At 27.7% G+C, this 21,925-nt stretch overlaps 3 protein-coding genes across 4 annotated transcripts in view; 2 read left to right on the plus strand and 1 right to left on the minus strand.

Moving 5' to 3' along the window:
- Positions 1–818: 818 nt before the first annotated feature.
- Positions 819–7,443, minus strand: LOC145190849 (electron transfer flavoprotein subunit beta-like). Of its 2 annotated transcripts, none has more exons than XM_090066114.1 (8): positions 7,271–7,443; positions 6,888–6,974; positions 6,388–6,459; positions 4,501–4,659; positions 4,152–4,214; positions 1,557–1,675; positions 1,421–1,460; positions 819–1,187 (listed from the first exon to the last, which is right to left on the minus strand). In XM_090066114.1, exons 1-8 carry the CDS (start codon positions 7,325–7,327, stop codon positions 1,011–1,013), a joined length of 774 nt encoding a protein of 257 aa, XP_089922240.1. In that variant the 5' UTR covers positions 7,328–7,443; the 3' UTR covers positions 819–1,010. The 2 variants fall into 2 exon arrangements, with proteins under 2 accessions (XP_089922240.1, XP_089922241.1); XM_090066115.1 differs by having other exon boundaries at positions 6,888–7,074; positions 7,271–7,396.
- A 5,372-nt stretch (positions 7,444–12,815) lies between these two features.
- LOC149881837 (uncharacterized) lies at positions 12,816–13,796 on the plus strand. Its single transcript, XM_090066108.1, has one exon. The coding sequence runs from the start codon at positions 12,822–12,824 to the stop codon at positions 13,716–13,718; it is 897 nt and encodes a 298-aa protein (XP_089922234.1). The 5' UTR covers positions 12,816–12,821; the 3' UTR covers positions 13,719–13,796.
- A 598-nt stretch (positions 13,797–14,394) lies between these two features.
- Positions 14,395–21,925, plus strand: part of LOC145190850 (cullin-3-like) — a 32,359-nt gene continuing 24,828 nt past the window's right edge. Inside the window, exons 1-6 of the mRNA XM_090066179.1 lie at positions 14,395–15,169; positions 16,067–16,155; positions 18,578–18,687; positions 18,817–18,904; positions 19,030–19,143; positions 21,764–21,835. Coding sequence (XP_089922305.1) covers positions 16,108–16,155; positions 18,578–18,687; positions 18,817–18,904; positions 19,030–19,143; positions 21,764–21,835 — 432 coding nt within the window. The 5' untranslated portion in view covers positions 14,395–15,169; positions 16,067–16,107. The remainder of the gene's footprint in view (positions 15,170–16,066; positions 16,156–18,577; positions 18,688–18,816; positions 18,905–19,029; positions 19,144–21,763; positions 21,836–21,925) is intronic.

A 21,925-nucleotide genomic window follows, 5' to 3' on the forward strand; every position in this document is an offset into this window, starting at 1 on the left:
TAAAAAAATTTCAAACAAAATCTTTTATTTTTTTAAATACTAAAAGTTTATATTACTTCAATTTATTTTATGTGTATTTTTATTTAGTACATTCTTACTATGCAATTATTTTTATGAGTTGTTGCTATTAATAACTGAAACTGATGTGGTCTTAAAATTTTGTCGGAGAGTATAGGCGATTGGGATTTAAACTGTATTATTAACTTGTGGAACATGAAGAACACTTTTAATAAGATCTTAACAATTTAAGCTCACTATTGAATAGAACATTAAATTAAAGAAAGGAGCAAATATTGAACTGAATGAAACAAAACAAATGCATCCTTACTATTAGACAGAAGGTAACCCAAAAGAAGCACAATGAGACTTATATACTTCTACCAAATATTTTAACAGCAATAAAACATAAAGTACTAATGAAAGCATAAGTAAATCATAGTTAATGAGATACACAATTTAACATGTCATCTATCTCTTTAATTGACTTTTAAAGCTTTACAGTCACATCGAATTATAAATTGGTTATTACCTAACAAGAGGCAATAAAAACAAATTAAAAATAACTATGAACTAAACAACATAAAAACTGTGTGTTGCTGTGAAAGTCAGAGCTACTTATCAAGAACTGGATCAAAAGCAAGTGTCCGCAGGATTTTACTTGTTTTAACAAACCAAAACTTTTTGTAACCTACCAAACTTGAAATGGCCTATTTCATATGAAATTACCATCATTTCATACGAAATTACCATCATTGTAACATAAACCTTTTCCCTATGCTTTTCAATCTGAAAGATCTTTAAATAAACAAAAAAATATATGAGGAAACTATTAAAACTATATTTATTTTCAATTGTTACGATTAATTATATAAATGAAATAGACTAAACATGGTTATATATGATACAAAGATATAATTAAGAAAAAAACTATTTTTTGAGTTCATTTGGTTTATGACCCTGAAAAATTAAAAAATTAAACTTTTTTAATTGATAAGGAAACCATAATAACATCATGATTTAACGAACCCTTGTTCTTTCAATTTCTTAATCAAAGTATCGACATCTTCAACTTTAATTCCAGGGTTACGAACTGGTGGATCCACAACGGAAATTATTTCAAAGTGTGGTTTAATATCAACACCAAGATCTTCAACTTTCATCAAGTCAATCTTTTTCTTTTTGGCTTTCTAATTCAATGTATAAATAAATGTTTTTTAAAAACTAATATGTAAATATTTAAAAATATATAAACAACTAGAAACCATGTAGCAATCATGAAATATGTCATGATAAATAGCTACAAATTCAAAATTATAGCTAAAAAAATTTAATAAGAAATAAATATCAGTAAAAGATATTATTTCAAGGTGTTTCATTATCTTAAAAGCACACTTAAAACTCTACCATAGGTTTTTCATACCATAATATTGGGTAAAGTAGCAAATCTTGGTTCATTTAATCTAAAAAATATTTTTGCAAAATACTTCAACATTTTTAAAAAAAAAACAAAACAAGGAAAAGAAAACAAAAAACAAAGTCTAAAAAAGAACATTAACCTAAGGTCAGAGGTTATCACACAAGGTAGCTTTATACTTAAATTTTCTAATCCACCATCTACTTCTCGCCTAACCTTTAACCGACCATCAACAAACTCAAGTTTTGATGCACATGTTGCCTATATTTATAACCATTAGAAACATTGTCAGAAAAAAACACACATATATAATATTCATAGAAATTATATTTGATTAAGTCACCAACATAAAACGTTTAGTAGCATTAAATGTATATTTCAGGGTGGTCTGTATTATAAAGTAATTTCATATGAAACTTATGCAAGAAATTAGACAGTTTCAAATTAGACAAAACAGAATAAATACAGAATAAGAAACAGAATAAACTTGTCTTGTTTTCAAATTATTAGCAGTCTAATAAATTAATAATAATCCTAAAGTGCAAAACTAAAGTTTGGCATAGTTTAACAATGCACTTTAAAAATGATTAACATAATTTCATTTAGACATCTGTTTTGGAATAGAATTACTAGAAAAGGACTTGATAAATTTTTAAATTATTGAAAATAGAATGAAGTTACAAAGTAGAAAATAGAGTAGAAAATATGGCAAAAAAACACTACATTTAACATTTTTAATTTATTTGATCTTCTAAAATATGTAACATGTAGCAATTTTATAATGGGGAGTGTTTATACACTTGACTAAAAACTCTTTAAAATATTTCAATACTAGTATTAAAGACTTGTAGCATTGAATATTTGCTACTACTATAAGATCTGCTTTGGAGGCCATTTAATCAAGACTCATACCAAAGACTGCACCACAATTTTTATACCATCCTACTCATCAAAGCATTGCAATTAGTACTAAATACCTGATGTACTAATTGTGTTTAAAATCATACCTTTTATTAAGCCCTTTTTTAAGTTCTGTTAAAAGATAATTTAAAAGGCATATCAAGAAAAACTTTTAAAACAGTATAAAGAGAAAATGCACAATTAAGAGAGTACAAGAGTGAAAAGTTCCTATTGGGTCAATCCATGCCAAGTGAAATAAGATCCAACATGGATATTCAAAAATTATAATGAAACTTGATGAGTTGGTTTACAATAAGGAGAAAACCAAGTACTGAAACTTTTAACTCAAAACCTTTAAAGGTTCATAAAATATGGTCAACCAAAATTTCTGATTTTCTGTAGCAAAACATGTTTTATTCATACTTTGAAGCTTTTTTTTTTTTTTTTTTTGTTTTTTAAACATAAACTATTTAATAGAATTAATTAGGAAAAAGCTTGATGCTTCTTCAAAATCTGAAAAACTAAATTTATTGACTTTGGTTCCTGAGAGTTGGAATATTGATGACACACTTAATTATTATTCAACTTCCCTAAGTATGATAAAAAATGCAAAGTATTTAAAAAAGAGTTGTTTTTTTTAAAGTGGATGATTTTGTTGAAAAAGTTTGGAAATTAGAACTAAAGTCTACCCTTCTTACCTTTTTAACGTTATAAACTACTTAAACATTTTATATACAGACATTTTACTAAACTCAATGGCATAGCTTTTTTTTCAAAAGTCCACTATAATCAAACCTAAAACAAACAGCAAAACTATTCACATACAAGCATTTTTTTTCTATCAAATTGAAAGTTTGTTTGATACTGAAATTCAAATAATATTTTCTACCTTATGTCATTTAAATGTAATTTTTAAAGTTGAAAGTAATGGGCCACAAATCCTTTGGAAGCCTAAGCTGAGCAGTAAAAACAACTCCACATATGTAATCAGGTTCCTTAACTGATTACATGTAATAAAAGTAAAAAAACATTAACACAAAGAATCCATCTTTAAAGAAATTTTAAAACTAGTGCTGTTACTAATTTGAAGTTATTCGACTGTCAACTAAATCAATTAATGTAATTTTCAAAGTTGACCAAAATCGACTAGTACATTTTTAAAATCGACTAAGTCAATTTAGTCGATTTTAAAAATCTATTAGATGAATTAAAATCGAATAAACAAAAAAATAAAATGGAAATTACTATCATAAATAGTAATTTCCATTTTATTTTTTTTGGCATTTCATATCTTTTTTTACATCAAAGCAAAAAATTAACAAAAAATTTTGTTTTAAAAAGCATCAACTGATTACAATAATGAGAAAAAGAAAACATTAATGAAGTGGTGATACATGCAGTAAGCTAAGAGTTAAGTTAATGTTATACAGCAAATTGGGTTCAATGTTCAGATATTTTGGTTGAATTAAAAAAAAAAGCTAGAAATGATATTCTTACGCATGGCTCAATCTTTATAAATAACTTATCTTTACAAGATAAACTACTTATAAAGATATCTCTTTACAAATTGATCAGCATCAAACAATATTAGAGGTTGATAAAGTTAAATCAAGTGAAAAAATTTAAATAAGGATTTCAGGATGATTACCCGACTTAATTGACTTTTAGTCGATTAGTAGGAGACACATAGTCAATTAAATTGACTATTTGAATTTTCAAAGTCGACTAATTTCGTCTTTCAACTGGTCGCCTTTTAGTCAATTTAGTCCAAGTTGATAACAACACTATTTAAAACTATTAAATTTTTAGTAAATGTAGGAAATGGAAAATATCAAACCTGCGGTACATCCATAATGGCAGAAAGTAATTGACCAGTTTGGTTGGAATCATCATCAATTGCCTTAAATATAAAGTTAGTCCATAAAACTTTAATAAAACTTTTTATTAGATTTTTTTTTTTTTTTAAATTTTCTTAACCTTTTAATTTTTTTTTTTATTTTCTTTAATAAAACATTGTTGTTGTTTTTTTGTTTTTTTTTCTTTCAAAAAAAAAAAAAAAAAAAAAAAAAAGAACAAAAAAACAATATAGAGTCTGAGAATCATGAAGTCAATCTGAGAATGTTATGGAAAAAAAAAAAAAAAAAACCTTATGTATCAAAAGTTCTTAATTGAAAAAATTTACTAACCTGCTTTCCTAAAATCACTAAATCAGCCTTAACATCTTTAGCAACTTTTGCAATAAGCTTTGCAACAGCTAATGGCTGTAGAGTCTCATATTCTTTATCACTAACAACTACATGAATTCCTCTGTCCATACCCATTGCTAAAGCAGTCCTCAATGTCTCCTTAGAGGCAAAAAAGGATTAGTTTGACTAAGAGCATACTAATGTGTAAAAAGTGACAATGACAATTCGTTTTAAAAAGTGTAAATAAAAACTCGTCAAGTAAGAATTTTACAAGTTTCAACAGTTTTCTCATTCATATAGCATGCATCCTTAAAATCCACAATAACTTTAGTGCCCTTTTTAAAATTCTTTTTATAGAAACCCTTGTTTTGATTTATGATTTTTGAATCTTTGATTTGTACATAAACAAGGAATAAAATAACAAATTTGATTTTTTTACTACTGCCAAAAATAAGATTAACATTGACCTTCACCTTTTGGGTGTTATGACCAAGGACATTATAGCAAGACTTGGGATAGCTAAATAAACTGTGTATGGTATTTTAAATTGATTTAAAAAGACTGAGAACTTCAAGACTTATTATGGCAGTCAAAAACTGAGTTCAGTTTAATCTAGTCCAATCCACAAAGAAAATGGCTAAAAAAATCTTTGTGAGTGAGCACAATCAGGAATATTGTTAAATATGACCTAAAGGTCAAGTTTAGAGCAAGATCCAAAGGCCTCATTATTAAAGAAGTCAAGTGACAGAAGTCAAACAAGTTGAGAGAAGTAAGAAAATTTTGTCTATCCTTAAGAAAGGTCAACTAATAATTTTGTTTTCAGATGAAAAACATTTTACAGTGAATTCTGTATCAAATAGCAGGACTGATCACTATAGTAACACTTCAAAGCCATAAGATGTTCCAGAGGTTCTATTAGGTTCAAGTTTAATATAAAACATCCTGTTTCAGTGATGATGTTTGGAGTTTTGGCCTCTGATTGTCTGAAGATGCCATTTTTATTGATTCAGGGTCAAATTTAGAATCAATCCAGATAAACTAAAATCCTAAAAGACCATGTCTGACTATGGATCACTACTAACTTTAATCCTGATGGCAAAATTGTGTACCAGTAGAATGGAGCTTCACCCCATACAGCCAGAAGTTTTTAAGAGTGGCTCAGGAAAAACATGTTGGATTTTTGGGAGAAAATTTTGTGAACAACAAGATCTCCTCTGGATAATAGTATATGGGCATAAATTGAGTCAAAGGCCTGTGAGTCTCCCCACAACAGCATCACAGCACTGAAGCCCTTTATCACCAAGCAGTGGAATCCATGCCCAAGGAGTATGTCCTGAAAACATGTAAGAGGTTCAGGTCCAGAATTGAGGCAGTGATCAAGGTCAATGGATCACACATTAATTTATTTAAAATTCATGAAAAAGTGGCATGAAATAAATTATTTTGCCTGAATTATTTTCTTATTTGCTTGTTTTTACCTAACATTTTAAAAGATTAGTGCAGATTTTAAAAGTGCATACTGTACTGATCAACTTGAAACTGACAGCCTGAGAAACAGTTAGATTTGGTGTAAGCCAATTAAATTTAAAGCATAACTCTTTATTTGATTAGAAAAATAGTAAAAAAACACTGTTATCACTGTAAATCTGTTACATGTATTCAGATATTTATGATTTGAATTGCATATAAAAGATGATTTCAGAAACTTTCTAGAACTCATCTCAAAGTAATATTAAATATTTGATTGTGAATGTCAGAAAAAAATTGGGAATTGATCTATTAAAACATAGTTGCAATTGTTAAAAAGTAATTGCATAACTTCTTTTGAAAATAAAAAACTTTCTGACTTTAAATTTCAAACTCATTTCCTAAAATAATTAAACAAACCTCATTTTTAGCAGGTCCACAAGTAACAGCAATAATTTCATTTGCTATATTCTTTTCTTTAAGACGGATAGCCTAGATATTTGCAAAAAGTTCATAAACTGGTTAAATATTAGGTAGCATAAATTTTGTATTCTAATTTTTACTTATTGTAAATGGTTTTAGACTCTTAAATTAAATATTTTTAAGATTAAATAAGATTTTTAGGAAAAATATATAACTTGTTTTAAAGTTGTTTATATTAACAAATACTTATCCCAATTTTTCAAACAAAGCATTGTACAACCTTTTAAAAAAGTCTCCACTTTTTGATATATAAGGAGTTTAAAAAAACCCACAATTCTAAACTATTTCTAATAATTCTGAAACCTGAACTTAAATGATTAATTTTACCTTAAAATACTAACTTTCAGGAGTAATATTTTTAATCTGCACACTAAAGAAGCCAAATGAGTAATTACTAAGCCATTTTAACAGCACTAGTTGAAGCAATTACAACTAACCTCCTCTACAGCAATTTCATCAAATGGATTCATGCTGTGTTTAACACCATCAGTGACAATGCCAGTTTTATCTGGTTTTACGCGAATCTATTCAAAAGTATGTCGTTGTAATATCATTTTGTAAAAAAATGCAACTTATGGTTTTGTACGTAGAATTGCTTGTTAACACATTGGAAAATTTTGAGAACTGAAAAATAAAGTTTATTTGACAAATGAAATAGAATTAAAAATAGCTTTAGTTAAGAAGTAAGGAAGTTGAGGTATGTTACATTATCTATAGGACAATGCTAGTAACATAATAAATAGAGACTTTCTTCATACAAATGTTAATTTGTTTGCCTTCTGTTTAGCCTCGAGATGAACAAAATAATTAACCTCAATACCTTTACAGCATAGTCAATAACTCTTTTGCATCCAACGAGAACCCTGAGGCCTGACATTATTAAATCAGAATTGTTAAATGATCATTCGAGCGCTGTTAGGTGAGTGATTTGTTGTAGTTTAAAAAACTCCGGTTACCGTAAAGCATCATTAAACATCTAGCTGTACAACGTCAAAACACAGTATCTGTATTTTTCATAATTTGATATGAAATTTCAAGTGATATGAAGTTTCAAGTGATAAGTATGAAGTGAAGTTGGCGACCCAACTTACTTTACAAAATCATTTTCATATCAAATTATGAAAAATACAGATACTGTGTTTTGACGTTGTACAGCTGATCTGATAACAGTTTAAGACCTTGGCAAGTTTGTGCAATAATAAATTAGAATAGAAATTGAATGAAATGCTATTATGGCTAGTAAGAAGATCAAATTAATATAGATTATATATAGTTAGTAAGATTACAGCAGTTAGATGAATAGAATTAAACAAATTATTACAAAAAAAACTCTAAGCATCTGCTTTTGATTTTTCGGTTTTTAGCGAATAAAGTTATCAGTCATTTGAAATAAATCGAATTCCAGATAAAAATTTTTACATCTATGTCATATATATATATATATATATATATATATATATATATATATATATATATATATATATATATATATATACATGGGCGCCGGCAGGCAGGGGCAAGTGGGGGCAGTTGCCCCCCCCCCCCTGGAAAAGCAAAATAACAAATTTTAATATTCACAAAATTTCTTTTAACTGTTAAAAGATTTTATTTCGATATCTCATCAATTTAACTCATTTATAGTTTACTCACCGTAATGTAAATGACTACAGTTTAAATGAAATATTACTATCAAATGCAATAACTTCCATGATGGCGGAAGCTTTTTTATAAAGGCATATTTTATATTTAAAAAAAAAGATGTTTGAATGAAAGTTTAAAAAAAAGTATGAAAAAAAAATAAAAAAGGAATAAACAGAAAAAAACAATAGATAAAGGAGAAGTATAGAAAACAAAAAGAAGAGAGGAAGAAAAAAAAGGAAAATAAAGGAAATAATAATAAATAAATAAAATATAAATAATAATAAATAAATAAAAAAAGAAATCGAATTACAATAACAAAGTTCTTACGCAAACAAATAAACTTCGAACTAACGAAGAAAGAATTGGATGCAGTGATCAAATTTTTTAAATTATTTTTTAATGTGTCAGTTTCATTTACCTTTTTATGCTGTTGTTTTTTTGTTTGTAAAATGTTTTTTGTTTGTATTGTATTTCTATTTATTTTTTTTCCAATTTATTGTGTTATATTCATTTTAATAATACTATTACCTTGTGTTTTTTGCTAGCTAAATGTTGATTATTATAATTATATACATGGCCGCTGAGAGGGGGTGGGGGTGGGGGGTGGACGGGGAAGATTCTTGGGGCCCCGTGTGTGAACAAATTATTTTTTAAAGTAATTTTTAAAAAATTTAAATAGTTTTGACTTTTAAAAGATTTAATTAACTTTTGTTTTTAATTTTCAATGACCAGAGCACGCTTCTTTTGGTCCTGGGTATATAATTGATCATAATGAGGGCCCCTTAAGAAAACTTCCCCGGGGCCCAAAATTTCTCTCGGCTGCTATGATTATATATATATTTAATTTGATTAACTTGCATTAACCTGCTGTATTTTAATTTTTGTTTTGTTTTTTAGAATATGTCTAATTTGTATTTAATAAATCATTTAATGTTTTTTAACTAATCATTATATTATTATATAATTTAGCATTATTAGGTATAACTTAGCATTAGCATTATGAGCGTTTGTCTGGGCTTTGCATGCTGAGCGTGCATCGTGAAAAAATACGCTCCAGAAAATCTGAATTTATGGAACAAATTGTAAATAAGTTTGGTAGTGAAGGCAGACGACTACAATTTACTGAATAACAATGATTTAATTCTTGTTTTTTTATTTTTACATTTTCTTTAATTTTCTGTTGTCACTGGTCTAATAAAATGACTTGATTAATTGATGCATTTATGTAGTTTTTAAAATATCACTGTTGAATTTTATTTTGCCCCCCCCCCTTGTAAAAAATCCTGCCGGCGCCCATGTATATATATATATATATATATATATATATATATATATATATATATATATATATATATATATATATATATGTATGTATTTATATAAACAAATTGATAATTTTGTGTTCTTTTATTAGTTTTAATGAAAAAAATAATAATAATAATAATAGTATCAAAAATTATAACTAAAATAAAATGTTTTTATTTAAATCATCTTTTCGTCAAAATGGCCACCTTTAGCTTTGACTATCGCTTGGCAGATACGTGGCATGCGTTCAATCAATTTTTTAAAATATTCCTCATCAATATTTTTCCGTATGTTTTGGATTGCCTCCCAAAGATCATTTTTACCCCTTGGTGGAGTTTTTCGGACTTCTCGATTTAAATGATCCCACAATAACTCAATTAGGTTACAATCAGGACTCTGCGGTGGCCAAGTCATGACCTTCAACAATCCTTCCTCTTGTTTTTCATTTAAACATTGCTTAACCTCTTTAGCAGTGCGTTTAGGATCGTTATCTTGTTGGAACACGAATCGTTCGCCAACTAATTCGGTTCCACAGACTAAAAGATGTTCTTTCAAAATCTTTTAATAGACTTCTTTTGTCATATTCCCATCAATTTTGGCAATTGATCCCACTTGGTCACCACCAAAAGCCTAAATTATGAAGGGTCCAAATTTCTATACTTATTTCTAAATTTATCTGCCCTCTTTTTGCCATTTTAAATAACGATTCTTATAAAAATACTAAAATAAAATAATTAATTTGAAAAAATGAGAAAAAAAAATAAAAAAATTTTCTTACCAAAAATTGATAACAAAAATTGAAAAAAATCTTGTAACACATTCAGCTTAAAAGTTTAGCTAATAATGAGAATAGACAAAATAAAAAGTAATCTTATTTAAAAATTTATTTTTTTTTTACGATACAAGTAGTATCGCTTAAAAATGTTTCTATTTATTTTATTTTGTAAATAACAACAAAGTTAATAATGTAAGAACATATTTCTTTAAAAATCTCTCTTAACTATGTTATCACAGTACTTTATGATGAGATCACATTATAATGGGAGTTGTGGATAACCTCTGTACTTTGCTTTTAAATGTTTGGCCAGCTTTTCAAAACCGGTTGAAAACACATTACATGTTAATGAGAGGGTATCATGGTGTAGGTTTAGATGGAAAAATGCTAATAGATTTATGTCCCTGTTAGATATTTTGAAGAGGGATGTTACCCTAATTGCAACAATCAATATTTTACCAATAATTAATTGTTTGCGTAAGTTTTCATAAGTGAAATCAGCTGTGTTTGTTTTGGAAATGAGTACAGATATTTCTGTTCAAATTGAAGATTTCAAAAGTTCATTTTCTAGTCTTCAACTATATACAAAAGATGTATTTGGCTATGACTTGACAGTTTCATGGAAAATACATATTTTAGTGTGTCACATTCTCCCCTTTGTATAACACAATAATATTAGCTTAGGTAACAAAACAATGTGGTGAATCTGTTCATCACAAATTTAAAAAAACTTGGATGAACTATAAAAAAAACATAGGACACAAAAGTTATGGAGAAAAGCTAAAATCTGCAAACTCATATCGTTTAATATCGTTATCGTTTCATATCATTATCGTTTCAAAATAATAACGATACGCAGACCCTTAGCGCAGATATCTTGTGAAAAAGTCTTGTGATGTCTTCTTACCAAATTCACTTCCAGCATTTCTATCTAGGAATACAAGAGATAGATTTTTAATTAGTTATAATAACCAAGTCTATGATGCACATTAAGTATACTCTGAACACCAATATACTCGATGCATATCATAAACTTGACATTATGAGTAATCACCATGAGTATGTCCTCTATAAATTATCGAAACAATAAAAGACATAAATGCTTTTCTGCTATTCAAATAAACCATTAGAATTAATGCTCCTTAATTGTGATGAAATTATGAAAGAGACACAAATCTAGCATAAAAGATGATTTTTACATGAACGCGGGATGATACAGTTCAAGTATGTAAAAAAAATCTCTTACAGAGATACAGTTCAAGTATGTAAATGAATATCCTACAGTGATTAGGAACAAAATGAACTGAATTTGAGAAAAGGAACTTTTTACTTAAGGTGGTCCACCCCAATTAAAAACGTACTTTTTACATTTTTTTGAGTTTTTTTTTTTAAGTGATTTTTTTTAATTTCAGTTATTGTAGAACATAATTAGAGCACTTTTTTTAGTTGAATTAGTATATTAGTAGGTCTAATTGATCTCCTTAATAGGATAGATATATTTTATTTACCTAACAACGCCCATAGCAACCATTTTTCAAAGAGTATTATAAAATTAGCATCTCAAGAATCAATAAATACATAACAAAAATAAAACTGTTTAGTCTTACATGAGTTTTTGATAACTTTGGCTATATTTTAAAAGCCTATCGCGATGTGCATTTACTGTAAAGTGATATATAAAGTGACAACAGCAGTACAGACATTTAAAGTTTAATTTTAAATAGAAGTAAAAATTGTAAGTTCTTCACAAAAATGCCAAGATCTACTAAATATGTTAAAAAAAGAGTATTTCGAGGTAACCAACATGTTAGGAATCAAAGCATACATAGTTTTGAAAACAAAAAAGGAAGTGCAAGTGAAAAAAAGTTGCAACAAAATGTTGACTTTAACGATGTAGAAAATGAGCTTGATGAGGATAATTACAATATTATAATAAGCTTTAAAGTTTTAAAAACAATGTTTAATAATTGTATATGTAAAGAGTGTTGTTCAAATGATGGAAAGCTGTTACTAAAAAACAATTTACAAAACAAAAATGGGTTCTCATACGAGTTACAGTTATCATGTGATACATGTGAATATATATCAAAATATGATACATCTCTTCAAAGTTATAAAAAAATCTTAACCTCTCCAGGAAAACCTGTTGCAGCTGTAAATTTTAATGCCATTGTAGCTTTTAGAGAACTTGGCAAAGGTTATGAATCTTTGCGTACTTTTGCAGCATTGATGAATATGCTACCTCCTATGACGCCAAAAAACTTTAACTATTTGACTAACAAATTATACAAAGTATATGAGACTGTTGCTATTCAAAGTACTACTAGAGCTGCATTCCAGACCAGAATGAATCTTTGTGTTGATCATAATGAACCTATAAATTGTCAGGTATCTGTTGATGGTACCTGGCAAAAGCGTGGACATCAATCACTAAATGGTATTGTAACCATAATTTTAAAAGAGAATGGAAAGTGCTTAGATGCCATTGTTCTTTCAAAAAAAATGCAGAGGTTGTTTGTACTGGAAAACAAAAACCCTTAATCCTGGATATCTTCATTGGAGTTTAAATCATGTATGTTATGCTAATCATGAAAAATCATCTGGAGCAATGGAATCATGTGGGGTGGTGATATTATTTTCTTGATCGATAATGAAGAATAATTTAAGGTACACTTCATATATTGGGGATGGTGATACCTCTTCATTTACTGATGTTGTTTCCTCAAAACCCTATGGCAATATAAGTATTGAGAAACTAGAATGTGTTGGTCACGTTCAAAAACGAATGGGAACTCGTCTTCGTAACTTGCGCCAAAGTCAAAAAGGGAAAAAACTTATTGATATTAAACTTGGTCAAATTAGTCTAAGTGGCAAAGGTAACCTCACATACAAAGCAATAAATTTGTTTCAAAACTATTATGGCATGGCCATACGACAAAATGTTGACAATCTCTACAATATGCAGAAATCCGTATGGGCTGTGCTTTTTCATAACTCTGACATTGAGGATGAAAACGTCCGCCATCAATTTTGCCCAAGGACAAAAACAAGCTGGTGCTTGTGGCAGTCTGATAAACTAACTAACTTATCTAAATATCAAAAGAAATTGAGCCTTCCATTAGCTATTCACAAAGTTTTAATTCCTATATTTAAAGATCTATCTAATCAAGATTTACTAAAAAAGTGTCTTCATGGTCAAACACAGAATAATAATGAAAGCTTGAATAGTGTTATATGGAAAAGATGCCCAAAAGATATATATGTTAGTAAAAGGTCTTTAGAACTATCTTTAAATTCAGCTATTATTTCGTTTAATGATGGTTTTCAAGGAGTTTTAGAAGTGTTTAAAATTTTAGGTGTTAACACTGGGAGGTTTATGATTGATGCTTCTAAATTACATGATGCATTACGTATATCAAAAGGAAATTATAAATCCACCAATAAATGCAAAGTTAGAAGGCAAAAATTAAGAGGAATTAAAAAAGGGTTCTTAGATAAAGAAGCAGAAGAAGAACCTGTATCATTTTATGAATCTGGAGCTTTTTAAATAAGATTTTATTTTTGTTTTGTGATTTTCTCCACATTAGCTTTTTAGCGAATCAAATAAAGTTAAAAAAAGATATCTTCTGATTGGCTTATTCTTTTTCTTTGAAATTTTCCCAGTTTGTTTAAAATATATTGGAAGAGGACTGGTAGCAGAATATTTATTTTTGCTTTTTTTTAAGTTTGTGTTTTTGACATCAAACAGTGAGACCTTTACGATAAAACAAGGAACCATTATGGCAATGCCTATAACTTTTGAAATATTCCAGTTAAATAGATAAAACTGCTAGGGTACCTGAGTAAACATGTTAGTAGCTGAAATACCAAAGGGCATTAAAAAGGGTCATTTACTTCCTGAGAATTCTTTTTTTAAAAAAACACACCAAAACAGGGAAAATGTTGAATAAATGAGGCAAATTGTAAGATTTTTTTTTTAATACTCTTTTTTAGTAAAAAACAACATAAATAGACTAAATTGAAAAATATAAAGTCAATATTAAAGAAATTCATTTGAATTGGGGTGGACCACCTTAAAGGAGACCATTAATGAGGATTTATGTATAAAGCTTTGATTACTAATTAATTTGACAGCGCGTATATATTGTTAATTTGAATTGTCAAAAATATCTTTCAAAATCTTTTTCCAGTAGTTCTATTAAGTATACTCTATTAAAACCAACAATCCTTCAAGAAATTATTTCCGGTAACATATTTACCCAAAAAAACGGAACGAGTGACTTCCGACCTAGAAAATAAATATTTTATCAGATATTTGATTAAATAAAAAGAAAGTTTTCTATAAAGTGAATTAAACAATTAATAACTAATTTGAAGCAGTGATGATGAGGTAAAACAGGACACGGAGTTGGATGAAGTTGGATGAAGATCTTAGATAACGAATTGTAATAAAATCGAAGCGAGTAATTTAAAAATATATAATTGATTTTAAAAGAAAATTGCTTGCCTTCGGAATATTTTTAAAAAACCTTCAGACCTTAAGGGATGCAAAAAAATAAAAGCGATACTCCGCTTTATAACCTTTTAGTGTTTAACATTTTTAAATAAGTGTAAAAATGGTAAGCACTAAGTATAATTGTGACTGAGTTAGGTAGTTTTTAACGTTATGCTTTGGTTTATATTTATGTATACACTTGGATTGAAATAGGCAAGCTTTAATAATCTTAAAATCTCTGTAAAATCAAAGAGTATTTTAAAATAACTATATACGAGGAACTAAATAAGAACACTGCAGAACAGCAGTGATACACTTATATCTACTTGTATAGATTTATTTAGAACCAGCACTAGTTTTTATATTCAAACAAGTTATAAGAATACCAGTGGCACTTATATGGTACTTGTATTTTGGTATTCAGTTTGAATATATCACCACTCCCCTTGAAAAAATTCATTAATACAGCAGCTAACTGAAATGGAATGGGCCACTTGATAAAGGTATACATATACATGTGGATGTATAGATTAGCTTGTTTAACCAAGCAAGAAATCTAATTGTGTGTGTATTCAAATAAATAAATTCTGTATAAACAGGAGGTTATATATATGTATGTATGTATGTATGTATGTATGTATGTATGTATGTATGTATGTATGTATGTATGTATGTATGTATGTATGTATGTATGTATGTATGTATGTATGTATATATATATATATATATATATATATATATATATATATATATATATACACACATGTAAATACATATATACATACAATATATAAGTTGAGACTTAACGCTCTTTAGAAAAGCTCAAAAATATTTCTTAAGAAAACAAAAATATTAAACTGTGGAACTGTACTGTAACTTATACATTGTAACTTAACTTATACATTGGTTATAAAACATTTAGCAAAAGTTTTCAGTTAAAAATAGGTTTATTTATACACCAGTATATGCAATATGTGCAATATATAACCACTTTTAGCTAAGGTTTAAAATCAATCATTAAGACTTTTAAATTGACTGTGTTTTGCTTATAAAAAATTTAAAAACTTTTACAAAATGAAAAGGTCAAAGTTCTATTCAAAATGATTTTTATATACTTTTATATAATTTTATACTTTTAGCGCAAGTTCTGTTTGATTATATCAAGTTCTGTTAATATATCTTTCTTGCACCTACCTTAAACTTTTATTTAGATTGTGATTAATTTGTAATTTAAAAAATGAAATTTTACCAAGTTTGTTTATAGTCACTGTAAAATATAAATAGGGATGCTTAAAGAATGACTTACAAAAAGTAGTAGAAATATGAATGAGTGAATAAATGTGTATATGTAATTGTATTTATACAAAAAATATAAAAGAGCTGTGTATATTTTTTTTAAGGCAATAGATCTCTCTAAAGTTGATGTATTGTATATCTCAATATGAAGAAGCGTGAAGGAGGAAGCAAAATGCGAATTCGTGCTTTTCCTGTATGTTTTTTGGTTTAAACTTTGTTTATATATTATAAGTATTATGTATTTTATATCTATTTTGTTAACTAAATGAAGTTATATACAATTAATATCTGTAATGCTTTTTTGTTTAGGTTTTTTAAAGTAAATCTTATTTATGTTCGTATACAAAGTTATGAAATCAGTTTTTTCTAAATTTACAATGCATAGACATATCATTGATATCTCTGCATATCTTTTACTTAATTTTTTTAGAAAATATACACATTTTAAACAAGATTTTTTCTCTTCCATTTTTTTCTTTTTTATTTCTTTCTAAAGTAACTCTAACAAAGCTTCATTCTTTAATCTTTAAGTTATAAAGACCAAAAAAATATATATATTTTGAAGTGTTGCAAAAGATAATCCAAAAAGATGAATAATTCTGGAACACTAAAATTGCATCCAGTATTCACTATTAGCTCTAGTTTTTCTGTTTCAATTTACATCAGACAATTTGAATTTGAGTTCTCAGAATATGGGTTTTCTGAGAACTCAAATACAAGTTGTCTAAACTATTACACTTTAAGTTCCAGTAATAGTTATCGATTACTTTAACATTCCATTTACTTTATTTCATTACCTTAATATCCTAGTGAAGTCACTCTCCTACTCATTACTAAAGTGACATAAAAGTTTTAGAAAACTGCCTATGATGAGGAAAAAAAATGAAGTTTGATGCTTATTCTTGCACCAAGTTTTTGGAATTTTTCCGACATGTTACTATCAGTTAGTTTGAAATTGTCAGCTGTATTATTTCCTAGAAAATTTTACAACTGATTTGTGGTTATTCATGAAATTTGAAATTTACTTTTAAAATTTCTGGTTTAATGAACATCATAGACTTTTTCCTTTTCAAACTTAGGCTTGGAAAAGATCCACTTATAGCATCATCCTATTCACTAATACTTTAACAAACTGTTTCATCAACCTCAGTTTAGTATAAAGAGGGAGAGATATCTTTTTCAATATTCTAAGAAAGAAATGGTTTGAAGATAGAAGGAAGGAGTGTTATTAATGGTTCATTAAATTTACCTTTAAATCCTATCCTTTTTCTTCTAATGGTGCTGTGTATCCAACAGCAATTGAATGCCTGGAATATTATTTCATTTGTAAATTATAATCGTAGCATTAGCTTTCTTTTAGTGTTGTGTCTTATTGGTTTGTTTGAAATAGAAAAATCTTCGTTATAATTTACTTGAGTCTTTGTTTCTAGAGAGTTATATCCATAGTAATTCTAAATCACTTAGACAAATTAGGAATGTTTTTCAAAACAGCCAGCAAATTTTCATCATAATGAGGTTCAAGTCTAATAACTTAATTAATAGATTTCAACTGATTTACATCTTTTAAATTGACAGTTAAGAAATAACAGCAAATTACAAAATTACTCCATGCAAGACTCTCTTTACATTACATGGATTTTTTATACCAAGTTTTGATTGGTGCAAATTGTCAAGCTAAATCATGTGATATGTCTAAGATTTGTCCTAATCACCAAGTTTTAGGTATGCATAGTAAATTTTTTTAATAAAGTCATTAATAGGTTTTCTATTATCTATCAGCTTAAATTCATTGCATTTATATCAAAAGTGATTTTGGTAGTTTGTTCAATGTGACAATATATTTTTTTTACTGAATTCTTTCAGTAATAAACTTGCCATTGCTAAAGCCAGATTTTAAACTGGCTTTAGCAATTTTAGGTACAAAGTTTCAAAAACGCTATTCTTACAGTTTAAGAGTAATATTTGGTACTCTTTTTACTGATCTTCATCTTTCATTATTGTTTTAGGGTTAAAAAAATCTAGGCTATTCAAAGTATATTAATGCAGAGCAGTATGATAAACATTTCAATGAGCTTTCAAATCCTAATGTACCTTAAGAACCTTAAGAGGTTGTACTTTAAGAGTAACAGTTTCAAGTGTTTTAGAAAACAACAAATTTTATTAGCTTAGACTTATCTCTAATTTTAAGGGGCATTGTTCTGTATCTAATATCATGTGTAATATTATTGTTAAAGATGTTCTCTAACTGTCACAATGAACCAAAAAATATGTTTTTTTAATCCTTAGCAAGCATATTTTTTCTGTTTAAAGTAAGAACAAACCAAGAAAAAATGAATATTGTTTTTGGGTTCAAAAAACAGATTCATCCTGTGTTAGTACTGAAATGCCTATTAAACTATAATATTCCTCTTTATCATGTGAAAAGGATAAGATCTAGTCAATCAATATTATTACAATATTATTACTCCAAATGATGGACAACCTTTTTTTATACGAATAATAATTTCCAATGATTTTTTTTTTTTTTAATGTTTAATGGATATTTAATTTTATTTAAATTTAAAAAAAAAAATTTTTTTTAAATTGACTTTTACAATTTAAAATTTTTGGAAAAGATGACAATGGATGAAAGATATGTGGCAGAAATATGGACGCTGTTGGAAAATGCTATTCAAGAAATCCAAAGGAAAAACAATAGTGGTTTAAGTTTTGAAGAATTATACAGGTTTTTATAAAACATTTTCCTTAACATTCAATTTTTAAGAAAGTAAATTTAATAACTTTTTGACAACAGTTGAAAAACTTAAGCTTTATTTAACAGTTGAAAAACTTAAGCTTTTGCATTATTTCATAGGAATGCTTATACTATGGTGCTACATAAACATGGTGAACGATTGTATAATGGTGTTCGTAAAGTTGTTACTGATCATCTTGTTGGAAAGGTTTTTGAAATTTGTTTACATTTTGTTGTAAAGTGATGAGTGCCAAGTGATGAGTGCCAAGTGATGAGTGAGTGCCAAAACAGATATTATGTAATGTTTAAATTCTTTTATTGCTATTTTATCAGGTGCGCAAAGATGTTATTGCTAGTATGACAAACAATTTTCTTGATACACTAAACATTGCATGGAATGATCATCAGATAGCTATGGTAATGATAAGGGATATTCTTATGTATATGGTAAGTTAGCCATTGTAATATTCTTTACTGGGTATCAGCTGAAAATTTCATCGCTAATTAATTGGTCCGTGTAAAATAAGAGTTATCAATATGATTTTATGATTAAATTACATAAAAGTTATGAAGCAAAAACTTTCTTACCTAAAAACATTTTTTTGTTTTCTAATCTAAAAACAGATCTCTTTCTGACCTATTTAAAAGGTTATGGAAGTGTCAAAAACAAATGTTTACAACTTGATAAACAACATTTTTATTATTTAAACAAATTTTACTGTAAATAAATCATCTTTTTGTAGCAATTAATTTGATCAAGTTGTTTATACCAAAATCATCATTAGGATTTTTTCATTACTAAGTCCAAGTCATATGAAGTCTTGGAACTTTTTAAAGTGAATTTTTTTCATGATAATACTCTAAAAAACAATTTTTAACAAGTGATTCTGAGGACTGGAGTATAACACTCTATGTGGTTGGCACCCTGCAACAACTATGCCATTTGCTCAATATCAATTATGATGATTGTTAAAAAATCCAAGATTAACTTGACACTGTGCTCTATACAAATAAATTGTTCTGGAATTTCAAAAGAATTGTCTGAATTCCAACCAGTTTGGAAAACCAGTCTGCTCACTTTTAAAATGTGGAACAATCAATATGATTTCAACCCAATCAAGCTTGTCAAAGTTTTATCTTAATAATTTTTCTGAAGAATGGCTTACCGAGGTAGAACTTTTCTGGTATTGGAGTCAAAAGTAATTAATCTACCATTTCTTTCTTTAACTTTTGTGTCATCAAAGAATGTTTACTAGACAAGGCAAATGCAACCATGTCATCATCATAATGCATCTGTTTGGAAACTATATACATTTTTCCAGTCATTGTTGGCAATCTTATGTGCTTAATCAATTGCCACTGGTTTAAGGTAGTGGATGTGGAGAAAAATTATGATTGTATTTTCAACAGATCAATAATAATTTATTGAAAAGATAGTTAAATCATTGCAAGATAACATGTTTGTAAGTTCTGTGGCAACTTTTTGTTTTATACTCAGCAATCATTCATTTTTAGTTCCCAGTGTCCACATAGGCTGGCCTTTACCCAACTTTGGCCATACACATTTAAAGTGTGCAAACAGTTTGTTTGTAAGGTCTAAAATGGTACCAAATAAAAATTTCCAGACATGACCAACAACAAGTTCTAAGATGAAGTGACAACAAGCTAGGTACAACAGTTTTCTATTTAAATGTAATTCCATAATTTAGCAGCTCCTTTGTGCATAACACTATTGCTGGGCATTGTGTCAATCACTAGAGCAAGAGCACTGTCTGACAGATTTCAATTCTCTACCAGACCAAGGGTTGCATCAGCCTATGTTTCTCCTTGTGAGTTAACTAGATAAAAACACCTAATAATTTCCCTCCTTGTATTCCAGAGCCCCTTAAAGAAGAGTTGCAAGCTTTTCATAAGTGTCTCCCTGCATGTCTTACTCTCTTAGTGCAGCACATCATATTGGGGAGATAAGCTTTATGTACTAATCGTGCAAGATTCATCTTAGTTTTGGTTTCAAAAACCTTCTTTCCCATCAATGCATTTTTTTAAATCTTAAATCTCAATTTATTTATTTCATAATAGCATCAGGTGTGCCAATATAAAAAATGGATTAGGTATCATTCCTTAGAAATAGAGATTTTGTAATTTACCTTCAATCTGCTAGTTTGGCTACATTGGCAGATATTGAAGGATGACCAAGAAATAGCCAGAAATTAGTTAATTTTCTTGTCACAGGTCTGTTGGAGTTACTTTTTTTTTTTGAGCTAGGCATACCAGCACTACTTTTTATGCTATTGATATTATTTGTCTTTAGTGCTTCACTGTAACAACTGTGCTTACACTTTTTACTACTTTAAATCAACTCAAATAAGACAAGTAAAAACCATTAAAAATACATCAAAACCCTCTTTAAAAGTAGTTCTTTGATTACTATAAATGCAAATTGTGCTCAAAAGTCAGTGGTGGCCTTGTTACATTTCTGATAAATAATTCTGACCTCAGAATCCCTTATAAAAAATATATAATATTTAACTAAATATAATTAAATGAAATGCAAGTTAAAGCTGCTGCTTTAATTTGTATTTTATTTAATTATAATAATATTTCATATTAGACAAATTTAAATGATCATTATGATTAAATAAAAAATAATACTTGCAATACCAAAATTTTCAGCATTTTACAAGGAAGTTCATTAGAAAAAAAGCATGCAATTAAAACACAACAATTTTACTAACTGAATCACTTATAATCACATTATTGTGTTTAACTCATTTTTAAACAAATGGATTGAACAACAATTGTTTTAACTTCGAAAAATGAATCTTGAAGGTTTCCATATATTTTAAGGTTTTAATATAACTTATGACTTAAATGTAGTAAATCTAAATACAACTTAGAAACCAACCACAAAACTCTCAAGCTATGATATTTAAACCAGAATAAAAATTGTTTTTTTAGTGGTTTTTTTTTTCAAATGTTATTGGTTGATATTTTGTTGAGTTTTGTTGAGTTATTTTAATGTATTAAGTTATGTTGAATAATTATCATAAAATTGTAATTAATTTAGGATAGAGCTTATGTAGAACAAAGTAAAGTGGAAACTGTCTATGATCTTGGACTTTCCTTATTTAGAGACCAGGTACTTGTTTTATAAAGTTGAAACTCCTGCATGTATCAGACATATAGGAGTTTAAAGTTCCTAATAATAAATATTTGGCTAAGGAATGTT

Source organism: Hydra viridissima, unplaced genomic scaffold (genome assembly GCF_058129835.1).
Source record: "Hydra viridissima isolate aposymbiotic clone 2 unplaced genomic scaffold, HvirCarnegie_v1 scaffold_11, whole genome shotgun sequence".
NCBI classification, from domain to species: domain Eukaryota; kingdom Metazoa; phylum Cnidaria; class Hydrozoa; order Anthoathecata; family Hydridae; genus Hydra; species Hydra viridissima.

Excerpts from the sequence above, each read along its gene's own strand:
- LOC149881837 (XM_090066108.1), top strand. The coding sequence starts at position 12,822 with ATGAAGAATAATTTAAGGTACACTTCATATATTGGGGATGGTGATACC.
- LOC145190849 (XM_090066114.1), bottom strand. The coding sequence starts at position 7,327 with ATGTCAGGCCTCAGGGTTCTCGTTGGATGCAAAAGAGTTATTGACTAT. Across the intron at positions 6,460-6,887 it reads ATGAAATTGCTGTAGAGGAG|GCTATCCGTCTTAAAGAAAA; the intron begins GTTAGTTGTAAT and ends GCAAATATCTAG. Across the intron at positions 1,188-1,420 it reads CTACTTTACCCAATATTATG|AAAGCCAAAAAGAAAAAGAT; the intron begins GTATGAAAAACC and ends ACATTGAATTAG.